General features: G+C 42.1%; 1 protein-coding gene across 2 annotated transcripts in view; it reads left to right on the top strand.

Annotated features, from left to right (window-relative positions):
- The window catches only part of ANAPC10 (anaphase promoting complex subunit 10), a 34713-nt gene extending 32920 nt beyond the window's left edge, over positions 1-1793 (top strand). For both annotated transcript variants that reach the window (XM_069976865.1, XM_069976866.1), the window contains exon 6: positions 1534-1793. In XM_069976865.1, coding sequence (XP_069832966.1) covers positions 1534-1764 — 231 coding nt within the window. In that variant the 3' untranslated portion in view covers positions 1765-1793. The remainder of the gene's footprint in view (positions 1-1533) is intronic.
- The last annotated feature ends 18687 nt before the right edge of the window (positions 1794-20480 follow it).

Genomic DNA, 20480 nt, shown 5'->3' with positions numbered 1-20480 from the left:
AATCCAAGGTGAATGGCCATATCCTAACGACATCTTAGGATACGTTCACACATAGCAAAAGTAGCGGAATTTCCGGGGCGGAATGCTGCCAGCCTCCCTGTCACAATGACACGCACGGCTCCTTTCTCCGCGCTGAAGAATGGACATGTTCTCCGCCGTGGAATTCCGCCACTTTTGCTACCTGTGCCTGTAGTCTTATTTGGGAAGAATTGGGTAATTCACCAAGCATAGTCCTTTGTTTTCCCAAGCAGCATTTCCCATTAAGATATAGATGCATCTTGGGTCATACTGTTCATTTGTATGGAAAGTTGAGGGTAAATGTAGAGCAATCCTATGTGTATAGGCAGCATTGGCTGCTCTGGCTGTGAGATGCACACATTATGGTTTTACTGTTAAAGATTTGGTGTTTAAAAACAAAAACAAAAAAATCTTCCTTTAATTGGAGGTCTTGAAAGTAGCCTTCTTGCTTTTAGTTTTGTTGTTAGATTGTCTGAAGGAAAACACTGGGGAATAGAGCCTAGAAGATGCTCGGAAGGTATGTCATGGCTGTATGTGGCTCTCAGAGGAGCTGATAGGGGCTGAGGCGGCCATTACTAGAATAGAGTTAGATCAGATTTGTTATTGGGTAAATGTCATTTACAAAAATATAATTTACAAAAAGTAATATATATATATATTTTTCAAAATTATGTTCAAACAGGATAAAACATTGTATGATTCAGCTAAATACCGATTTTGCAAGAAGGAATAATAAATAGAGATGAGTGCGACTCGAGCATGCGGGATTCGGATGGCTCGGCATTTGAGTACTGGTAGCCGACAAAGTTGCCTCTAGTCCTAAGGAGTCCAGGAAGACATGGATACAGCCTATGGTTTTTTTCAGATACCGAACAAAACTTCAGGGGGGAACTTCATTCACCAAAGTGTTTGGAAACCAAAGTATTAAGGCCCTATTACACGAAGCGATTATCGGCCATAGAAACTGACTGTGTATTATTTTATTACACAGTCATCAGCTGTCGTCCTGGCATCGATATTACACGTAGTGATGCGTGCCCGGCAGCCATTGATTTTTAGTTTGTAATAAGTGACAATGATCTTTTTTGTTGTTTTTTGTTGTTTTTTCAATTTCACCACACATTTAATTTTTTTGCTGCTTTTGCAATGTACTTTATGCAAAAATTCAGCCTGTCATTGCAAAGTACAATTAGTGGCGCAAAAAAAAGGGGCTCATGTGGGTTTCTATGTGCTTAAAAGGCCATAGCAGTCGCATTTTTTCACCATCAGGAAAAAGCGAAAATGCAAAAATGGAAATTGGTCCGGTCTTTAAGGGGCTAAAGAAAGATGAATGGCGTTCCTATTTGGAATGATCATTATTTTCAGTTTCATCGACGTGTAACTAACTTTTTTTTTTTTACTGTCTTTATCTATAATTTCACATTCTCTTGCAGGAATTAGTAATATTATTCAGTATAAAGTCAGGAATTTTTTTTTGCTTGAATAATTTATAATTTTATTTTTTTTCCCTTGCAGCAACTAGAATTGGTGGAGCCCAGCGGTTGGATCCATGTGCCCCTAACCGATGCACATAAGAGACCAATCCGAACTTTTATGATCCAGATAGCAGTTTTAGCAAATCATCAGAATGGAAGAGACACTCACATGCGGCAGATTAAAGTATTTACCCCAGTGGAGGAGAGCTCTATAGGCAAATTTCCCAGATGCACAACTATCGATTTTATGATGCATCGTTTCATCCGGTGAACCAAGATCCAATAAATGGTTGGCATTGACATGTTTCTAGATGGACACTTTATTTTTTTTTTATATCATTGCCGTAAAGTACAAGAAAGCATTTACACGTTCCAGGATGATGTGCTACGGACCGGAATCACAGAACTCCCGACATCACGATTAGAGATGAGCAAACCGGGTTCGGGATCGAGTCCATCCGAACGTTCGGCATGTGATTAGCTGGGGCTGCTGAACTTGGATAAAGCTCTAAGGTTGTCTGGAAAACATGGATACAGCCAATGACTATATACATGATTTCCACATAGCCTTAGGGCTTTATCCAACTTCAGCAGCCACCGCTAATCACATGCCGAACGTTCGGGTTCGGATCGACTCGAGCATGCTCCAGGTTCGCTTATCTCTAATCACGATTCATTATGATGCCGGGAGCTCCGAATCAGTTTAAATCTTCGCCACACGCCTATGTCAGAGCAGTGGCACAAAGAATTAAACTGATTTGGTTCTCCCGGCATCATAATGAATTGAGATGCCAGCAGCTCCTTACTCAGTTTCGTAACACGTCATCAGTTTTTAGGGACCGTGCACAGAATGTGGGGATAAGGCCTTATTTTATTCCACAGCACAAATTTTTAAGTAAGTTTCAAGCTATTTTATTCTAACAGAGAAAAATATAATTTGTCCTATAATCGTTTTTCGTGATGTACATACGTTGTTGTTTTTTTTATTTCATCTTATTTTGTATCACAATTTATATAGGTTTACATAGACATTGCAGACATGTAAAAATCCACACCTGGTTCACTTAAAAACATTGTGACAGATGTGTTCATCTGTACTTTCATTACTGGGAAACTATACCATGTATACTGTTGGCAGGTGTTTTTGTTTTTTTTAACATGTAATTTGATAGTACAGTTATAAAATGTGTTTGACCCTGTTCAGACTAGTGTTATTAGTAATGATATCTCCACTCGATACCTGCTCGGATGATACAGTTGACATCTTTAGGTCCCGCTTTATGTTTATAACCTGAAATGCAGAAATTATTTTTGTAAATTCTTCTTTACTTTGTGCCAAACATGATCTGCGCTCTTATGTAACTGTGACTTCTTTTATCTGTTTCTCGTGATATTTAAACGTGTTCCATGAAAAAGCGAAGCTTAATACCGACAAGGATTCATCTCCAGATCTTGTTTTTTTTCTTTTAATCTTACTAATAAACTGTAATTCACAGTTCACAATATATATTTGTTTTATTCTTTGTTAGGCGTTTTTATTAGATATAACAATAATACACTTGTGGAGGAGGTAAGAGCAAACATATCACGTCTTTATTATTATAGTGCTTGAAAAATTTATTAAATTGCAATCCCTTCTATTTCTTGTTCTTTTCCCGATTTTCTGCAATTAATACAGCCTGAGCAACTTTACGTACAGACTCCATTCAAACTGTGCTTCAAAGCTCTCGTCAGTGACAGGTGTCCTGTGTATTTTTGGATTTGATCAAATTTGTCCTTTTTAAAGAAATTTTATGTTTAACGCCTTGAGGGGGTGATCCCTGCTTCTGGCCAGGCCAGGCCAGGCCTCAACACCACAATGATGCTGATCCAGGCTCTGCATTCTACTGTTATGGGCTCCAGCAGCCCAAAGTAATCAAGCACTGATCTCATGGATCAATGCACTACATTGATCTCTATGAGAGACCATTATAGCTAACATAGAAGAACCCTGGGGGGACCTCAAAGTACAGTGTGTGTATTAAAAAAAATAATAATAATTTTTCATAAATTTACCGTTACCACTGCCCTTGCTAACTGGCATACATTTTCCTATCCATGGTCCAGGGCTCCTCTTGTGGTCCGCTTCTGGCTGCAGTGGTCCCAGCCAGTGATTGGCTGAGCGGCCTGTCAGCTAAGACAGGAGGCTCTGAAGCTGCAGCGCGTGGGACCCGGGAAAGAAGTACAGTGTAGGAGGAGCCCTGGACCATGGATAGGTAATGCATTTACTTTGCTAATCTTCAGCCGCCGTCCGCGCACCGGTGCGCTGTCGGTGGCCAACAATTATATGTCCAAACCTATATCAACGCGTTGTCATCGGCTGATCGTTCTGCGTTTATTACATGGACCGATAATCTGCCGGATAGGGCCAATTTGGCCTATTATCGTTCCGTGTAGTAGTACCCTTACACTCAACGTTACTCTTCTAGATCTGTCATTAGGATGTTTAAGATATGGGGGGCAAGTATCAAGACCGGTGAAAAGTTGGGTGCAACTTTTTTGTGTGAAGACCGGTGACAAGTTTTTAAGAAGGGGGCACTGCATTGCGCAAAGGGAGGAGTGACATCCCTGTGCAAGAGATTTATTCCAATTGATACCTTCATCTGAGTCTCATACTGTGATGTCTAACCCTAATGCCTAAAATAAGAGATTAGGGGAAGCACTATGTGCAGGACAGTAAGGCAACCAGGATGATTTGAGATATATATATATATATATATATATATTTTTAATAATTGTATTTTTATTAAAAAAAAATTCAAAGAAAATTGTCAACAATGTAGACATCAAAACAAAAAAGAGCATTGTACATATGATAGTAACCCAGTATAGCCCGAATACACAGAGATAACAAGTCATTGTCCCTGATAGCACAAGAGGGGCGATGGACCAGAACAACAATGTCGGAGCTCCAATGTAAGGGCGTATGGCTATCTCCTAATGATACCATAAAGAGCTAAACTACATAAAGACACCAGACAGTACACAGAAGGGAAGAAAAGAAAGGGGGGAGGGAGGGGGAGGGGTAAGGGAAGAGCCCACATCCAACTGGACTAGTTTAAGAGGCAGAAGGGTCGGAGCGGTCAGTATTCCTCTCCACCCAATAGAGATCCCATGGGTCCCAGACTTTTTTAAACAGGTCCAATTTGTTGTCCAATCTGGCTGTTAGATGTTCCATGTTCCTTACATCTAGGATTCTGGCATACAAGTCACTTCTAGAAGGTGGTGCTACTGCTTTCCAATGATTTGAGATATTTAAAAAAGCGTGTCTATCTGGTTGGGTTCTTCAAAGGGCACGACACCAATTGAAGGTTCAAATGGAGAAACCCAGGCAATCTGAGGGTCACAAAGAGCTGCACCCAATGGTCTTTATCCAGTTCAGAAAAAAGAAAAGAAGAAAAAATGCGTTCTCCTTCACGTCTTCACAAGGCTTTACAAGTTGAGCTGCCTAAGAGATAATCCTAGGGATCTTGTTTTTATCAGTTGTAATATCCTGCAAATTGGCCTCCATGTGATTGGCAATGTGGGGATATACTTTAGGGCTTATCCCAAGGCTCAAAAGCCTCATAAAGAAACAACAAAGCACTAACTGTGCATGCGCAATGCCCCTTGTTTATCTGGGGGACAATTGACCTCCTTTTTCAGTATTATTGGGGTCCCACCAATAAGTGAGTTAACCCCTATCCCATGGTTAAAGAATATTTTTGGATAACCATTTTGTTACAGTCTTTGGGTGTATCAAACACATGTGAAATTAAGATGCGTAAAAGAAATCAATAGGAATTTTATGTTTTTAACATGATGGAAGCCAACTACTTCCTTGCACTAGTCATCGGCTTTTCATTACGACCACATTGGTTTCCTCGCTGTTTTCACAGGTTTAACTACAAAGGCCTATTAAAAAAAAAAAAAAAGAAACATCTGGAGCCCACCACCCAGATCCTTACTAACATTTATCAGTGGTATCAAAAGCTGAAACCTGCCCGGCGAGAAGAGTTTTATTTCAGTCGTTAATAGACTGTTGCCTTTCCGATGTCTTGAAGATGCTCCTGGTAATTCTGGTGGCAGGGATATGGAAGCTGGAAGAAGAGAAGGCGCGGCCACCTGTGTGGAGAAATCATGTAGGCCTCTGCAGTTTGAGCCAAACTGATATTTTATCTTCCCAATGGTGACTAAAAATCTTGTAAAGAGAATGGAACGGAATGGAGCCGTTTGATTTATTTGTGAGCATTGAACAAGCCATAAAACATTCTATTGAAAAACCACAAAATATGTATAAAGCAGATTTTACAGCTGGAACAACTAAGTTCCTTTCTTTTTCCCCCCAATGTCCTCTTAAAGTTCACATTTATTGAAACTCTTATTTTAATTTAGTTCCGAATATATTATATCTTTTTTTTTTTTTTTTTTTTTTCTCCTCCGAGTTTCCCAGAGATTAGCACAATGCATATTACTTATTACATCAGTCCGGTTGCAAGTCTAGTGATATTAGCATTGGTAACTGTAGAGTGCCAACTTGGCGCTGCCTCAGGGGACACAACGTTTAAGTCGAGGTTAAATGCTTTTGTTTCGGATCAACACCTTGCGGCATAAAAGCTAAAATTATTATGTTAATTTGTTTTCCCTAAGACCCATTGGCATCACAACATATGGGGTAAATTCGCCCCTGCGAGCCCCTGGGACGAAGGAATATTTAATGAAAAAATAACAATTAAATTTTAATCCCCTCCTCCATGAGGTATAAATAGGCTCCACCCCCCCCCCTAGACCTCAGTCTAATTATAAAGAAACATAAAACACAGGGAGGGAGTCTTGTGATGCCAATGGGTCTTAGGGAAAACAAATTAACATAATAATTTTAGCTTCCCTTACGTCCCATTGGCATCACAACATATGGGGAATTAGCAAGCATTATCCCCAATGGGCGGGTTATTTATTACGTCCGCATTAAGAACAGATCTTGCAAAGGTTGTTCTTGACAAGAAAGAAGTATCCAGCCTGAAATATCTCACAAAGGTTGTCAAAGACGACCAGGTAGCTGCCTGGCATATGTCCTCAAGTGGCACAGCGGCACGCTCTGCCCAAGTGGAGGCCACAGCTCTAGTAGAGTGAGCCCTGGTAAATTCTGGTGGATCCAGATCAGCAGAAGAGTAACATAAGGCAATGGAGTCACAGATCCATCTGGATATTAAAGGTTTTGAAGCCTTTCTCCCCTTGTTCTTTCCTGCGAAAGGGATAAAGAAATTCTCGTCTTTACGAAAATCACCTACTCTATGTAGATAGATCTTGATAGCTCTGGATACGTCCAATAAAGAAAGATCCAAGTCTTCTTTAGATGATCCAGTAGGAGAAAATACAGGCAATACTATTGGCTGGTTGATGTTGGCAAATGAAGCCACCATAGGCAGGAATCCTGGAAGGAACCTAAGGATAACTTTGTCTTGGGAAAAAGTCACGTATGGAGGTGCGGAGCCAAGGGCTTGAAGTTCTCCAACTCTCTTAGCAGAGGTAATGGCTAGTAAAAGAGAAACTTTCAATGTTAACTTGAAGTCTACTTCCTCCCAAGGCTTAAAGGGAGGAAGACACAGGCGTCTCAACACAAAGGATAAGTCCCATGGGTCTACCTGCTTTACCAGGTTAGGCCTAGTCTAGCCTTAACAAAATTCTTTACCTCCAAGATCTGAAAGAAACGTGAGTTTAGGTGTGCAGAGAGGGCTGCTATCTGCACCTTGATGGAACTAGGTTTTAATCCTTTATAGAAGCCTTCCTGTAAAAACTCCAATGACTGTGGAGTAGAAGGTTTAAGTCCATCAATACTCCTGCTTACACACCAATCTTGAAAATCTTCCAAATCCATGCATAAGATTTATTTGTAGTGCAACTACGAGCGTGAGAAAGGGTATACTATACCTTCTCAGAAAAACTAGAGTCCAATACGGTCCTCTCAGTCTCCGAGCTGTCAAGCTGAGGCTGGAAAGATTCCTGCACAGATGTTGACCCTGGAATATTAGATCCGGATGCAGAGGTAATCTCCAAAATTCCCCTCTGCTCATATTCATGGGCAGGGTGAACCATGCCCTCTTCGGCCAGAAGGAAGTTATTATTATCACTGACAACTGATCTTCATCAAACTCTGGGAATCATGGCTATGGGAGGAAAGATATACGCCAGCTGGTATGTCCATGGTATTGTCATTGAGTCCACTACCGTGGGATTGTCTGCCCTGTAAAGGGAACAGAAATTCCTCAGTTTGGCATTGCTTGCTGATGCCATGAGGTCTCTCTGAGGAAGCCCCCACCTCTGGGTTAACTGAATGAACACTCTCCTTGAGAGAGACCATTCCCCCGGTAATGTCAGGCCTCGACTCAGTCAATCCGCCAATATATTGTCGACACCCCTGATATGAATCGCAGAGAGTCTGGTTATTCTGGTTTCTGCCCAACAGAAAAATCTTCTCTACTTCCCTGAGGAGAGAAGGGGATCTGGTACCTCCCTGTTTAGGTACGCCACACAGGTCATGTCGTTCATCCGGATTCTGTAAAATAGGAGGAGAAAAATGAAGAAGAGCTAGGTAAATCGCTCTAAGCTCCCTCACGTTGGAGGGCAGAGCGGATTCCTGTTGACTCCAAGATCCTGCAGTCGTGATGACTGTCAGATGAGCTCCCCAACCTGTTCCTGAAGCATCCGTCGTGATGGTTATCCAGTGTGGTTCTGAAAATAAACTCCATGTTTGACTTGTCTCCACCACATTAGAGAATGTCTTGTTTGAGTCGATAGAACATGCATCGCATCCAAGTCCTTCAGTCCTCGGTTCCATACTGTTAGTGCTTCTCTCTGAAGAAATCTCATGTGCCATAACGCCCATGGCACCGCGTCCGCAGCTGAGGCAAGGAGCCCTAAAAAGCGCATTTATGTTCTTATGGATACCTGACGAGGAGGAATTAGGAATTAAGTCTGATTTCTCTATGTTGATAAGCCAACCTAATTGTTGAAGTATGTCCTGGACATAGTTCAACTGAACTCTCAGAAGATCCTGAGTCTGAGTCATAATCAACCAATCATCCAGGTAAGGGATAACTTTATCCCCTGTAAACGGAAGCGAACCATCATGGTGACACTACCTTTGTGAAAACAAAGGGTGCGGAGGTATTCCGGGTGGAAGGACTTTGAATTGTAAGTGTCTTACCTTCCCCTGGATTTGGATGGCGAAGGCTCTCCTGTGAGCCTTCAGAATCGGTACATGAAGATATGCATCCGGTAGATCTATGGTGACCATAAAATCTCCCTCCTGGAGGATAGATTTTACCGATCTTATGTTCTCCATGTGGAAAGTCTTCTTTACGATGCATCTGTTGAGATATCGCAAATCTATAATAAGCCTCCAATTTCCGGATGGCTTCAGCACTAGTAACACTGGGGAGTAAACTCCCTGACCGATCTCTGATAGAGGAACATCCTCTAGAGCCTCAATGGAAAGGAGGCGAAGAATTTCTGTCTCTAGGACTAAGTGTCTTTCTGGCTTAAGATTTCTTGACAGAAGAAATCTTGGAGGAGGAAGAGATGATAAATGAAGGACATAACCATTTTGAATAATATTTAACACCCAGTGATCTTTTCTTAATTCTTCCCAGGCAGGGAGAAACAAACTCAGACGTGTTCCCACTGGACAGCTTCTGCGTCAGAAGTCTGGTTTCTTGTTGGTGTCCTTATTCTGCTGCTTCCCGGAACCTCTTCTGGAATAGTTTCTTCCTCGACCTCTGTACTGGTATCTCCCTTTGCCTCGCTGAGGAGATTTTGCTCTGCGAAAGGAATCACCGCTCTTATAGGACAATGGTAGGGACTTCCCCTCCTTGTCAGACAATTCCTCCATTAATTTATCCAGCTCAGAGCCAAACAGCCTACCTGGCTGGAACTCCATATTACAGAGCTGAATTTTGGAGTTAGCATCTCCAACCCAGGGTTTTAACCATAGCGCCCTTCGGCAGCGGTTGAGAGCGTACTAGTTTTTTTACGCTAACCTGGTTCCCTGAGATGCATCATCGCAGAGGAAGTCAATGGCCATAATGACCTTTTTTAAGGAGCGAAGGACCTTGTCCCTGCTAGCTCTACCTTCCAATTTTCCTGGACCTTGGTCAGCCATCTTCTTAGGCTTCTAGAAACCTCAAAAGAAGAAATGGAGACTGCCCCTTGGGCTGCCGCTGCCGTATATGATCTCTTGAGGGCTACCTCCACCCTTCTATCCATCGGATCCTTAAGATTGGATCCGTCCTCCGCAGGCAGCACAGTACATTTTGACAGTTTGGCTATGGCCGGGTCCACCTTTGGAGGCTCAATCCAGTCCTTACATTGTTCCTCCTTGAGAACATATAAGGTCTTAAACCTCTTGCTCAAACCCGGAGCCTTTTCCGGTTCCTTCCATTCCGCCTGTAACATAGACACTGAAGTCTTACCCACAGAAAAAGCCCTAGGCTTTTTTGAGGAGGACCAATCCTATCCTCTTCTATTTCCTCAGGGTGTATTTCAGCTTGCACAGCTTAGCAGAGCTTGTGAATTCTATCAGCTGTGAAATACCCCCTGAATAATTCTTTCTCATCTTCAGAAGTAGAAGAGGTTTCAGAAGAAGATGATGAGTTAACTTCATCAATCACAGTAAAACTGAAAATGACCATAATCCTACAGCCATAAAGTAATATACTCAAAGGCTGGGAGTAGAGAGAGAAATACTCCATTTGGTCTTTAACTTAGGACACGGGCGGCGATTCTCATTAGCCGTTAAAGTCTTTTGCACATAGTCCTTGACCCATACAACTACACCCTGAACATCAGGCTCCTCATAGGTTTAGGTCTGCATGAAGGACAGCGTACTTAGGCATTATAAATATTTTTAGGCATTCATAAATATTTTTATGAAAGAAAGGATGAATCTTATCTGGAAAAAATGATCCTCCTACGGTATCCATAGCCGTCAGGTAGAGGAGTCTCACACTCGGTACATGAAGTGCTTCCTTGGAAGGTCTTTTGCCAGCAGCAGGACTGGTCTCCATTTCAGACATCTGCAAATAATCAATGTATTACAATACATATAAACCACTAGCCTGGCTAGAGTGATATCGGAAAGAGACACTAGGTGGCAGCAACACTTACTTTTAAGTATATAGAAGAGAGATCACAGCACTTTGCACTCAGATGTTTTCTATTAGATCCAAATGAGCCACAGAAAATCCTTCCAGAGGAAGACAGCCAGACCTAGAGGTAGCAACAGCTTACCTTCTGCCTTGAACACACAGCTAATCCGGCATGCAGAGAGTGCGCCGCTGCCGGCCCCCGGAAGTGACATGACGCCGACGCCGCAGTGCTGAGACGCACGCAGCGCCGATGCGTTCCACAGTCGAACGCGACTGGAAGAAAAGCCAGCGGCTCGGGTGACACGCAGAGTGCGTTCCAAGAAGCACTAGGTAAGAAAAACTTAAAAGCTAAGACCTGCAGAAGCAAATATCAGGATACTACCTGGACACCGGCTCCAGCGGCATCCCAGCAATCATTACCTGGAGGGAAAACCTGAATGCAACAGGTTAACAAAGCATAAAAACGGAGGAGGGACAAAGTCCCCTAGGGCTAACAGCAACGAAGTAAAAAAAGACTGAGGTCTAGGGGGGGGGTGGAGCCTATTTATACCTCATGGAGGAGGGGATTAAAATTTAATTGTTATTTTTTCATTAAATATTCCTTCGTCCCAGGGGCTCGCAGGGGCGAATTTACCCCATATGTTGTGATGCCAATGGGACGTAAGGGAATCCTCATTTCACATTGATTTATTGGATGGAAATTAAGTTATAAGTCTAGCATGGCAGGGGCTCACTTTGCCAAAATGATGTGATTATTATTAACTTTATATGAGCAATCCCTTCTATTAGCACCAAACTTTACTACATACATATATAGAACCAATATTGAAATAAATGTCAAGTAGTCAACAGGAACAATAATAAAAAAAAAAAAAAAACTCAAAAATTAACACTTTTTTGGATCTTCTACAAATAGATACACTAACTGGTTAAAAGTAAGTGGACTCATGACCTTCGTACATTCATAGACTTGTTAGGCAATTGAACCCTCTATCGGGGCCTTTCTCAGAATTTTAAAATGTGTGGGAATTTCTGCCAATTCAAGAATAGAGATGAGCACGCTCCAGTTTGTCGGAAAGCGACAATCCGCCTTTACGATGAAAACTGAATCTGTGGAACAGTTCACCTCGGGAGCTAATCACAGCAAATACAGTGGAGGGCTTAAAAAAAAAAATTGAACAAAATAAATTTATATGTATAAAGTATAGAATCTTCCCCTCTCCCCCCCCCCCCCTCCAGATTTACCCATCCCTCCCTTGGTTGAACTAGATGGACATGTGTCTTCAACCAAGCCAACTATGTGCATTTGAATATCGATGGCTGCCGAATTTTGATGCAGCCCTAGGGAGTCCTGCAAAACATGGATACAGCCTACGGCAGCTATCCAGCCTTGGGGCTGCATCCAAGTTCTTCAGCCACTGGCGAACCAATGCTGCATACTCGAGGTTCATTCATCTCTAAAAAAAAGGCGGGTGTCAGATTCATACCTAAAATATTTGATCTTTTTGTGATCAGCGCTCTCTGCAGCCTTAAAATCAAACTTCATATCCAAAGGCGCAATCATGCCGGGACAGGAGATGGCTTTTCCCAAGTCTTTGTTGCAATGTACAAGACCTTTCTGCTTTCTGGATAACCCCTTTAAGTTTATTCTCTGGGTATGTGTAAATGCATGGCTACCACTTAAGTAATTTTTCCCTCTTTTTTTTTTTATTTTTTTTTTAATGTTTTAGAACTTTTGCACGATTAAAAAAAGCTTTATGGAAAAAAAATTCTGTGCTGCTAGATTGAATGAGCTCACACTTTTAACCAATGGGGTACATATAATTTACTGATTATGATTTAATTGTTTTAGAATTTTTATTTTTATTTTTGGAGGCTATAACAACAATAGGCAGGATCCACAATTTCTGGCAATAAAAAGGGAAATTATGCAAGTTGGCCCCCTAACAAAGTATTCTCTTTGCTCCTCTTATTATGGCTCAGTGTATTCTTCTTGAGAGATGTGTGATGGTATTATCCAATCTTATATCTAGAGATGAGCGAACTGCTTGGACTTTTGGTCCGAAAGCAGTTCGCTCTCTCATCATGCCTTTGATCCCGGCCGCATACTTGCGCTCACGGGAATATGCGGCCAGAATATTCCAGGGAATCCCTGTTAAATTCCCTGGAATATCCTGGCCGCATATTCGCGGGAGCGCAACTATGCGGCCGGGATCACAGGCATAATGAGAGAGTGCCGATGCGAAAACTAATGCTTCATGAATGACTAAAAATGGCGGTTCATTACAAAGGATTTGGAAAACCACTTAGGCAATCTGTATTCCCATATGTACATTGGGTAGGAAAAGGTTTTTCTTGCATTAAATAAAAAAAAACCACACCAAATATTACAGTGCTTCTTTTTTTCTTTCTTGTAAAAAAAAACAAAACAAAAACCTGCTAGCATCTGGAGTCTCTTTGCTTTCTAGCACTTTGTATAGATCAGCTGTGACATCACAATTAGAATGTTGCAAATGACAACAATCAGTGTTTGCATCTATTGCCTAGCAACCACAGACGTCATCATTCACGGAACAAAGATGTATTATAAGGTGTCAGTTCTCACAGTTGTCGGCCAACCTGGAAAGATTGCAAAGATAATGAACAGAGAGGTCCACTCCAAGACGGGTTAAACAGGTGCAGGTACAAGAGGTAATAGTGATATAAAATATCATAACGTTTATTAAAAAAATTATGCTGGTGACACAACGTGTTTCAAGACCGGTCCGGTCTCTCTATCAAGTGTCTAAGACCATAATAATTCAAAGGTACGAACGGGAAGGAGGAGCAAGCGAGCTCCATCGCCCACGCGCCATAGGCGCCTAAGAGTTGTGCCTTATACTGGCACAACCTACTCAGGTGAGAGTTCTATGTGCCTCCTTCACCACTTCAGCCTTGTCTGAATTACGCTATGGAGCAATGTCTTATATTTTGTTTGAAAGCTGCATTTTTTTTTTCAGATTTACTTTACAAATAATTGTTTTTAGTTTTTGCAACATAGTTTATAGAAAAATGAAGGGGCGTAATTAAAGTGTCCAGTTGGCCCTAATGTGGCTCTGTGGATGGAAAAATAAAAGTTGCCCCTCATGTACACACAGGATGCTTATCTAAAAATGACAGTTACACTTTAAGGATTCCCAATATGTAAGTATTACACGGGACAATTATCGTGCAAATTGTCATTATATCGTTTGAATTTAAATGATAATCATTTTGTGTAAATGCAGGTAACGGCCAAGCGACCAATAAGAAACTGGTTATCGTTTGGCGCTGACACCAAAATCATTGTTAGATTGTTAAAACGTAATTTCTCATTCGTTCCTTCAGTAAACGATTGTAACTACCGACTATCGTTCTGTGTAATATGGTGAATGATTTCAAGTTAACGATAAACGATCTTGTTTTCGATTATTAATCTTAAAAAATCACTTTGTGTAGTTGGACCCTAAGGTACAGATGGACCGGATGAAAGTTGAAGGACAAAGTTGAAGTCTTACATCTATACTTTGGGAATGACATGAGAAGTATTACCAGCTCAGCAGCGGCAGCAGTGTCCCTGATTGGCGGAGTGGGACATACCATGTGCTGATCCTGACTCCAGAAGAACTGCTAAGCACAACCCCCCCCCCCATGCGTGATATCAGTGGCGGTGGGAGAATGAGATTTTTTGTTTTTAGCACCTGTCTCATCAACTATGAAAAAAAGTGATTCCCCAGAATACCAACTTACATATATATTAACAAATTTACAGTATTAGTATATGCTTTACAGTTGTTAGTTTGCTACCATGGCTACCATGTTTGTTCATCATATATGACTTCCGAATCTTTGGCAGCTGCGCATGGAGCATTAGAGAAGATGATTAAAGAAGCTTTGGCTCCTACACGTGGAACATATTTACTGACGGACGGAAGTGGTTTGAAGTAGGAAACATGGGAAAGGTCAGTTGGGCGTGATAAATTACTAGACTTTTTCCTGTGCAGTAACACTTTTCCTATATCAATTCAAATAAGTGTTAGAAATTAATTTTTTTATTTTCTTTTTAGTATTGTTCATTAGAAATGACCTCAAATCGCTCAAATATCTCAGTGAGTTCTTTGCGCGGAGAGTGGCGAGAGCCCCTCCATAAAGACACTAAGGCAGACAGGATTCCGCCGATTTTGTTCAGTGTGAACAGCGATTTTAAGAAACTATGTCCGTTTTTTCATCCTCCTTTTGCGTGCATCCTCTTAGATCCATTTTTCTATTGACCAGTTATAAAAAAAAAAAAAAAAAAAAAAAAACAGATTAAAGGCAGATCACAGTGCATCTAATTTTTATTTAGTGTACACTAAAACATCAGGTAATACCGACGGCTGGTGATTTTATTAAAAAAAAAAAAAAAAAAGCCTCATACACACCTCTTCACACTCCCCGATGTCCTTCTAACTTCAACCCGATCCCTGCAGTGTCTGAAATAACAGTCCTCTCAGCCAATCACTGGCCGCACCTCTGTCCCCGGTGATTGTCTGAGCGTCCTGTGACTTCAGACACTGCTGGGGGTGGGCCAAAGCTAGCAGGACGTCAGAGAGCGTGGAGAGGTATGTAGGAGTTTTTTTTTTGTTTTTTTTTGCAAGGGCTGCACGGAAATTGCTAACGATGTCTGTGCAGCCTTTGCTCAGTAAGCGAGGGCATACACCAAGTCATTGGGTCATGTAATACAGCCCTTATACCTAAGGGCCTTATACATGGGCCGATTATTGTGCAAAAAACGTTAAATAGTTCAAATTTAGGTAATAATCCTCTGGTGTAAATGCGACAACGATCAAACTACAGACCAAAATTTGTTCGTATCTTGTTGATCGCATCTTTTGAACTGACCGAAACACCATTGTTAATCCTTCTCAAGTCTCTGTGTAAACACTCATTGTTCACAGTATATAGATATGAAGGCAATTACGATCATATATACCATCACATTAACAACTTTTCATGGCATTTTATCTTCTCGTCTAAATGCCGTTTAAAAGTAGAAATCATTACTTGTCGTTCGCTAATAGAGCGACTAGGCAATTTATCTATGTCTCTCTGTTGCTCTGGTATCCTCTCTGTGTGTGGGCGGGGCCCAGTGTGAACCATGTGACCAGGAGGTTTCTGTATTTCCCAGTAGTGCATTGCAGTCCAGCCCTTGTTGCCATAGACACCAGATAACAGTTCTTCTGTTTTCTTCCACTGACCTAAGAGGGGCAGAGGACTGAGGCATTAAAGAGGTTAAAAATGGCCTCATGCGGCAACTAAAATATCCCCTTATCATTGCACCAAAATCCTTCAGGTTTAGGGGGCAGAACACGTACGCTGTGGCATCAGAGCGGGAAATGTGAGGAAGATCCTCGCAAAGGAGGAGACCCGTTGGATTAGGGTGTTACAATGATGCCAAATAGTTTAAATGAGCAACGTCGCTTTGTAGCTTTGCTTCTTTCTTGTAACTTCTCTATTCACAGTTTTAATGTTTTATGTTACAGGAAACAACAAGAGAGGGGGGAGGGGACATCTGGACCTGATCTTAACCAATAGGCCAGAGAGAATATCAAAAATAGAGGTGGGGGGTCACCTAGGTAATAGTGACCATAACATAATAAGTTTTTAATTATCCTTCAATAAAATGATTAGCAGAGGGGCTACAAAAACATTAAAGTTCAGGAAGGTTAATTTCCAAAACGGAGAGAGGACCTTGGGGACATAGACTGGGACACTGCCCTGAGATATAAGAGAGGACCCCGGGGACATAGACTGGGACACTGCCCTGAAATATAAGAGAGGACCCCGGGGACATAGACTGGGACACTGCCCTGAGATATAAGAGAGGACCCCGGGGACATAGACTGGGACACTGCCCTGAGATATAAGAGAGGACCCCGGGGACATAGACTGGGACACTGCCCTGAAATATAAGAGAGGACCCCGGGGACATAGACTGGGACACTGCCCTGAGATATAAGAGAGGACCCCGGGGACATAGACTGGGACACTGCCCTGAGATATAAGAGAGGACCCCGGGGACATAGACTGGGACACTGCCCCGAGAATAAGAGAAATGGGACAAATATAAGAGCTTCCTGGGTAGATCATGTGAACGACACATACCATATGGGAATAAAAGTAGTAGAAATAGGAGAAATCCAATGTGGTAACTTCAGCTGTAAGGGGGGCGATAAATGATAAGAAACAAGCATTCAGACTACTTAAACAAGAACGTAGTGGGGAAGCATGGAGCAACTATAGACAGAAGAATAGAATGTGTAAAAAGCAAATAAAAGAAGAAAGAAAACAGAAAGAAGGATAGCCACAGAAAGTAAAACGAATCCCAAAATGTTCTTCACCTATATAAATAAAACTTAAAACTGAAAATGTTGGTCCCCTCAAAAATAATCTGGGTGTAATGGTGGAGGGGGAAGAGGAAAAGGCCAATCTACTAAATTCTTCTCTACTGTATTCACAGAGGAGAATCCCATAACAGGCGACATGACTAGGGATAATGTAAATCCTCCCATAAATCTCACCTGCCTAACACAACAAGAAGTGGAGCGATGCCTTAAAAACATTAAAAGTCACCGGGCCCAGAAGGTTTCTATCCTAGAGTTTTGCCGGAATTAAGTACTGTGTTAGACAAACCCTTATTCCTAATATTTAAGGATTCTATAATGACAGGGATTGTTCCACAGGACTGGCGCATAGCTAATGTGGTACCAATATTCAAGAAGGGGTCAAAGGGTGATCCTGGAAACTACAGGCCTGTAAGTCTAACATCTATGTTGGGTAAAGTATTTGAGGGATTCGTAAGAGATGCTATACTAGTGTATCTTAATGAAAATAATCTTATGACGCAGCACCAGCATGGATTTATGAGGGATCAGTCCTGTCAGAATAATCTGATCGGCTTCTATGAAGAGGTGAGTTATAGACTGGACCGGGGGGAGGCTGTGGATGTTGTGTATCTGGACTTTTCTATAGTATTCGATACTGTGCCGCATGAAAGGTTGGTCTATAAAATGAGGATGCTGAGACAGGGGGAAAACATATGCAAATGGATTAGTAACTGGTTGAGTGATAGAAAACGGAGGGTGGTCCTTGATGGGACATATACAGATTGGGTTTTAGTTACTAGTGGGGTACCACAGGGGTCAGTGTTGGGTCCACTTCTTTTTAATATTTTTATTAATGATCTTGTTGAGGGGCTACAGAGTAGAATCTCCATTTTTGCAGATGATACTAAACTGGGTAAAGTAATCAGCACAGAGGAGGATAATATATTACAGAGGGATTTGGAGAAGCTGGAGGCTTGGGCGGTGAAATGACAAAAAAAGTTTAATGTGGATAAAGGTGTAAGGTTATGCATTTGGGCCGTAGAAATAATAAGTACAGTTATGTGCTAAATAATAAAACACTGGGTAACACTGCTCCTGAAAAGGACCTGGGGGTATTGGTGGACAGTAAACTCATCTATAGTGATCAATGCCAGGCAGCAGCTGCCAAGGCTAATTAAATAATGGGAGGCATCAAAAGAGGCCGAGATGGTAAAGATGAGAACATAGTTTTGCCTCTTTATAAATCACTGGTCAGACCACACATGGAATGCTGGGTACAGTTTTGGGCACCGGTATATAAGAAGGACATAGGTGAACTGGAGCGGGTGCAGAGGAGGGCAACAAAGGTCATTAAGGGAATGGGTGGGTTACAGGACCAGGACAGGTTATCAAGCTTGGGGTTATTTACGCTGGAAAAAAGACGTCTTAGGGGCGATCTGATCACAATGTACAAATATATGAATGGACAGTACAGAGATCTTTGTAGTGATCTCCTTACTCCTAGGTCTGTAACCATAACAAGGGGGCATCCTCTAGAGGAAAGAAGATTTCACCATCAGCATCGACGCGGGTTCTTTACTGTACGAGCGGTAATGGCCCTATTCCACGGAACGATTATCGTTCGTTTTCGGACGATATCGACCGCTACGGACGATAATCGTTCCGTGGAATAGAGTGCAACGATCAGCCGACATCGTTCATATCGGCTGATCGTTGCAGTCGCTTGTTTTTCAACATGTTGAAAAACAAGCGACTGATATAGCAACGATCTGCTGCCGTCGCTCCGTTGAATAGGAGCGTCGGCAGCAGATGCTGCTATATCCTATGGGCTGCCCGGACGATCAGCGATCCTCCGAGCAGCCCCCCCCGCAGCACCCCGCCGCCCCTCCCGCACTCACCCGCTCGCTGCCGACGCGTTGAATAGCGGCGGCAGCGAGCGGGGAACGAGGAGCAAACGAGCGCTGACAGTGCTCGTTTGCTCCTCTTAACGACCCGTGGAATACGGGCTTAAGACTGTGGGACTCTCTGCCACATGACGTTGTCATGGCCGATTCATTAAATAAGTTCAAGGGAGGCCTGGATGATTTTCTTGAACAATATAATATTACAAGTTATGGGCATTAGATTTCCGGTGATACGTTGATCCGGGGATTGTTCTGGTCGCCATTGGAGTGGGGGGAGTTTTCTCCCTGTGATGGGGTAATTGTTATCTGCCTCATAGGGGTTTTCGCCTTCCCCTGGATCAGCACAGTCGGGTTTCCCTAGGTTGAACCTGATTGTCTTCTTTCAACCTTATGAACTATGTTACTATATAATAATTTCTTATTTTTATTTGTATTTTTTAAGATAGTGAATTAAAATCCAGTGAGACTTCTCTGAAGTGATGTATGAGAACATGAGGATGGAAATGGTGGAGCTTTAGAAGTTGAAGATAAGTAGAACATTGGAAAGAAGAAGGAGTTTTTGTTTATAATATGGGGACTTATGTCCTATGGATGATAAGCCAATTAATGGTGACACCGCAGTACTTTTTTTTTCTTTTTTTCTGTTATTGATGCAGTTTATTTGCCTTTTTTTTGTGGTTTTCATATTTTGGCGTAATAATAATGAGGAATTAGATTTTCTGATAGGGTATATGTCTTATACCCATGTGTTTTCGCACTTTTATATTTATTACTATATTAGATATTATATTAGCAATTTATATATATTGGTATGAATTAAGGCAACTCTGTATCCACCAACCCACCCCACCAAATCACTGCTACCGTCCGTTTGATGAGAGTAAATCCTTACCGTTGTGTCTTTTAAAATATGCCCGATGCCTTGGTTAGAGCAAGAAATGGTCTTGTACACTTGCAGCCCTGTGTCATACTGGTGCAGCCTAGAGTGTCTGTGCCCCAGGTCTGCAACTCCTCTCCTTACTTCCTCCCAACCCTCCTCATCATTAGGAACACCCGCAGGCAGGATTTTTATTGATCACCTGACTAAACAATGCACATGTGTTGCTGCAGCAATGTAATAAGCAGCACTATACGCAATTAGGAGTTACACTAAACATGCAGCAAGTATGAATGACAGCGCCAACTGGAAGGCAACGTGACACGCTTGTATTCTTTCCAGCAGGAAAATGTAATGTAAGATAGCAGTTCCTTTAGGTTACACTGGTAGGACAGAACTTTAAAGCGCTCTAAGTTTTGCACATGGATAGAACGGACACTGGCCAGGGGTGAAGCACTGGAGGCAGGCCGGCCCGCCCCCAGTGGTAACAAACCCCCGCCCCATTATGACGCGGTTCTATTAGAATCAATGGAGCCGCATCATAGAGGTGCTTCACCCCTGGCCAGTTCCCATGAATAGAACAGCGCCGTACGCGGGAACTGGGCCATGGTTCAAAAAAAATACTGCAGCACCGGTTTCCCCACGCCGGCGCCGTTATA

The sequence above is a fragment of the Dendropsophus ebraccatus genome, chromosome 7 (assembly GCF_027789765.1).
Source record: "Dendropsophus ebraccatus isolate aDenEbr1 chromosome 7, aDenEbr1.pat, whole genome shotgun sequence".
Lineage (NCBI taxonomy): Eukaryota > Metazoa > Chordata > Amphibia > Anura > Hylidae > Dendropsophus > Dendropsophus ebraccatus.
This window is presented reverse-complemented; position numbering and strand designations above follow the sequence as displayed.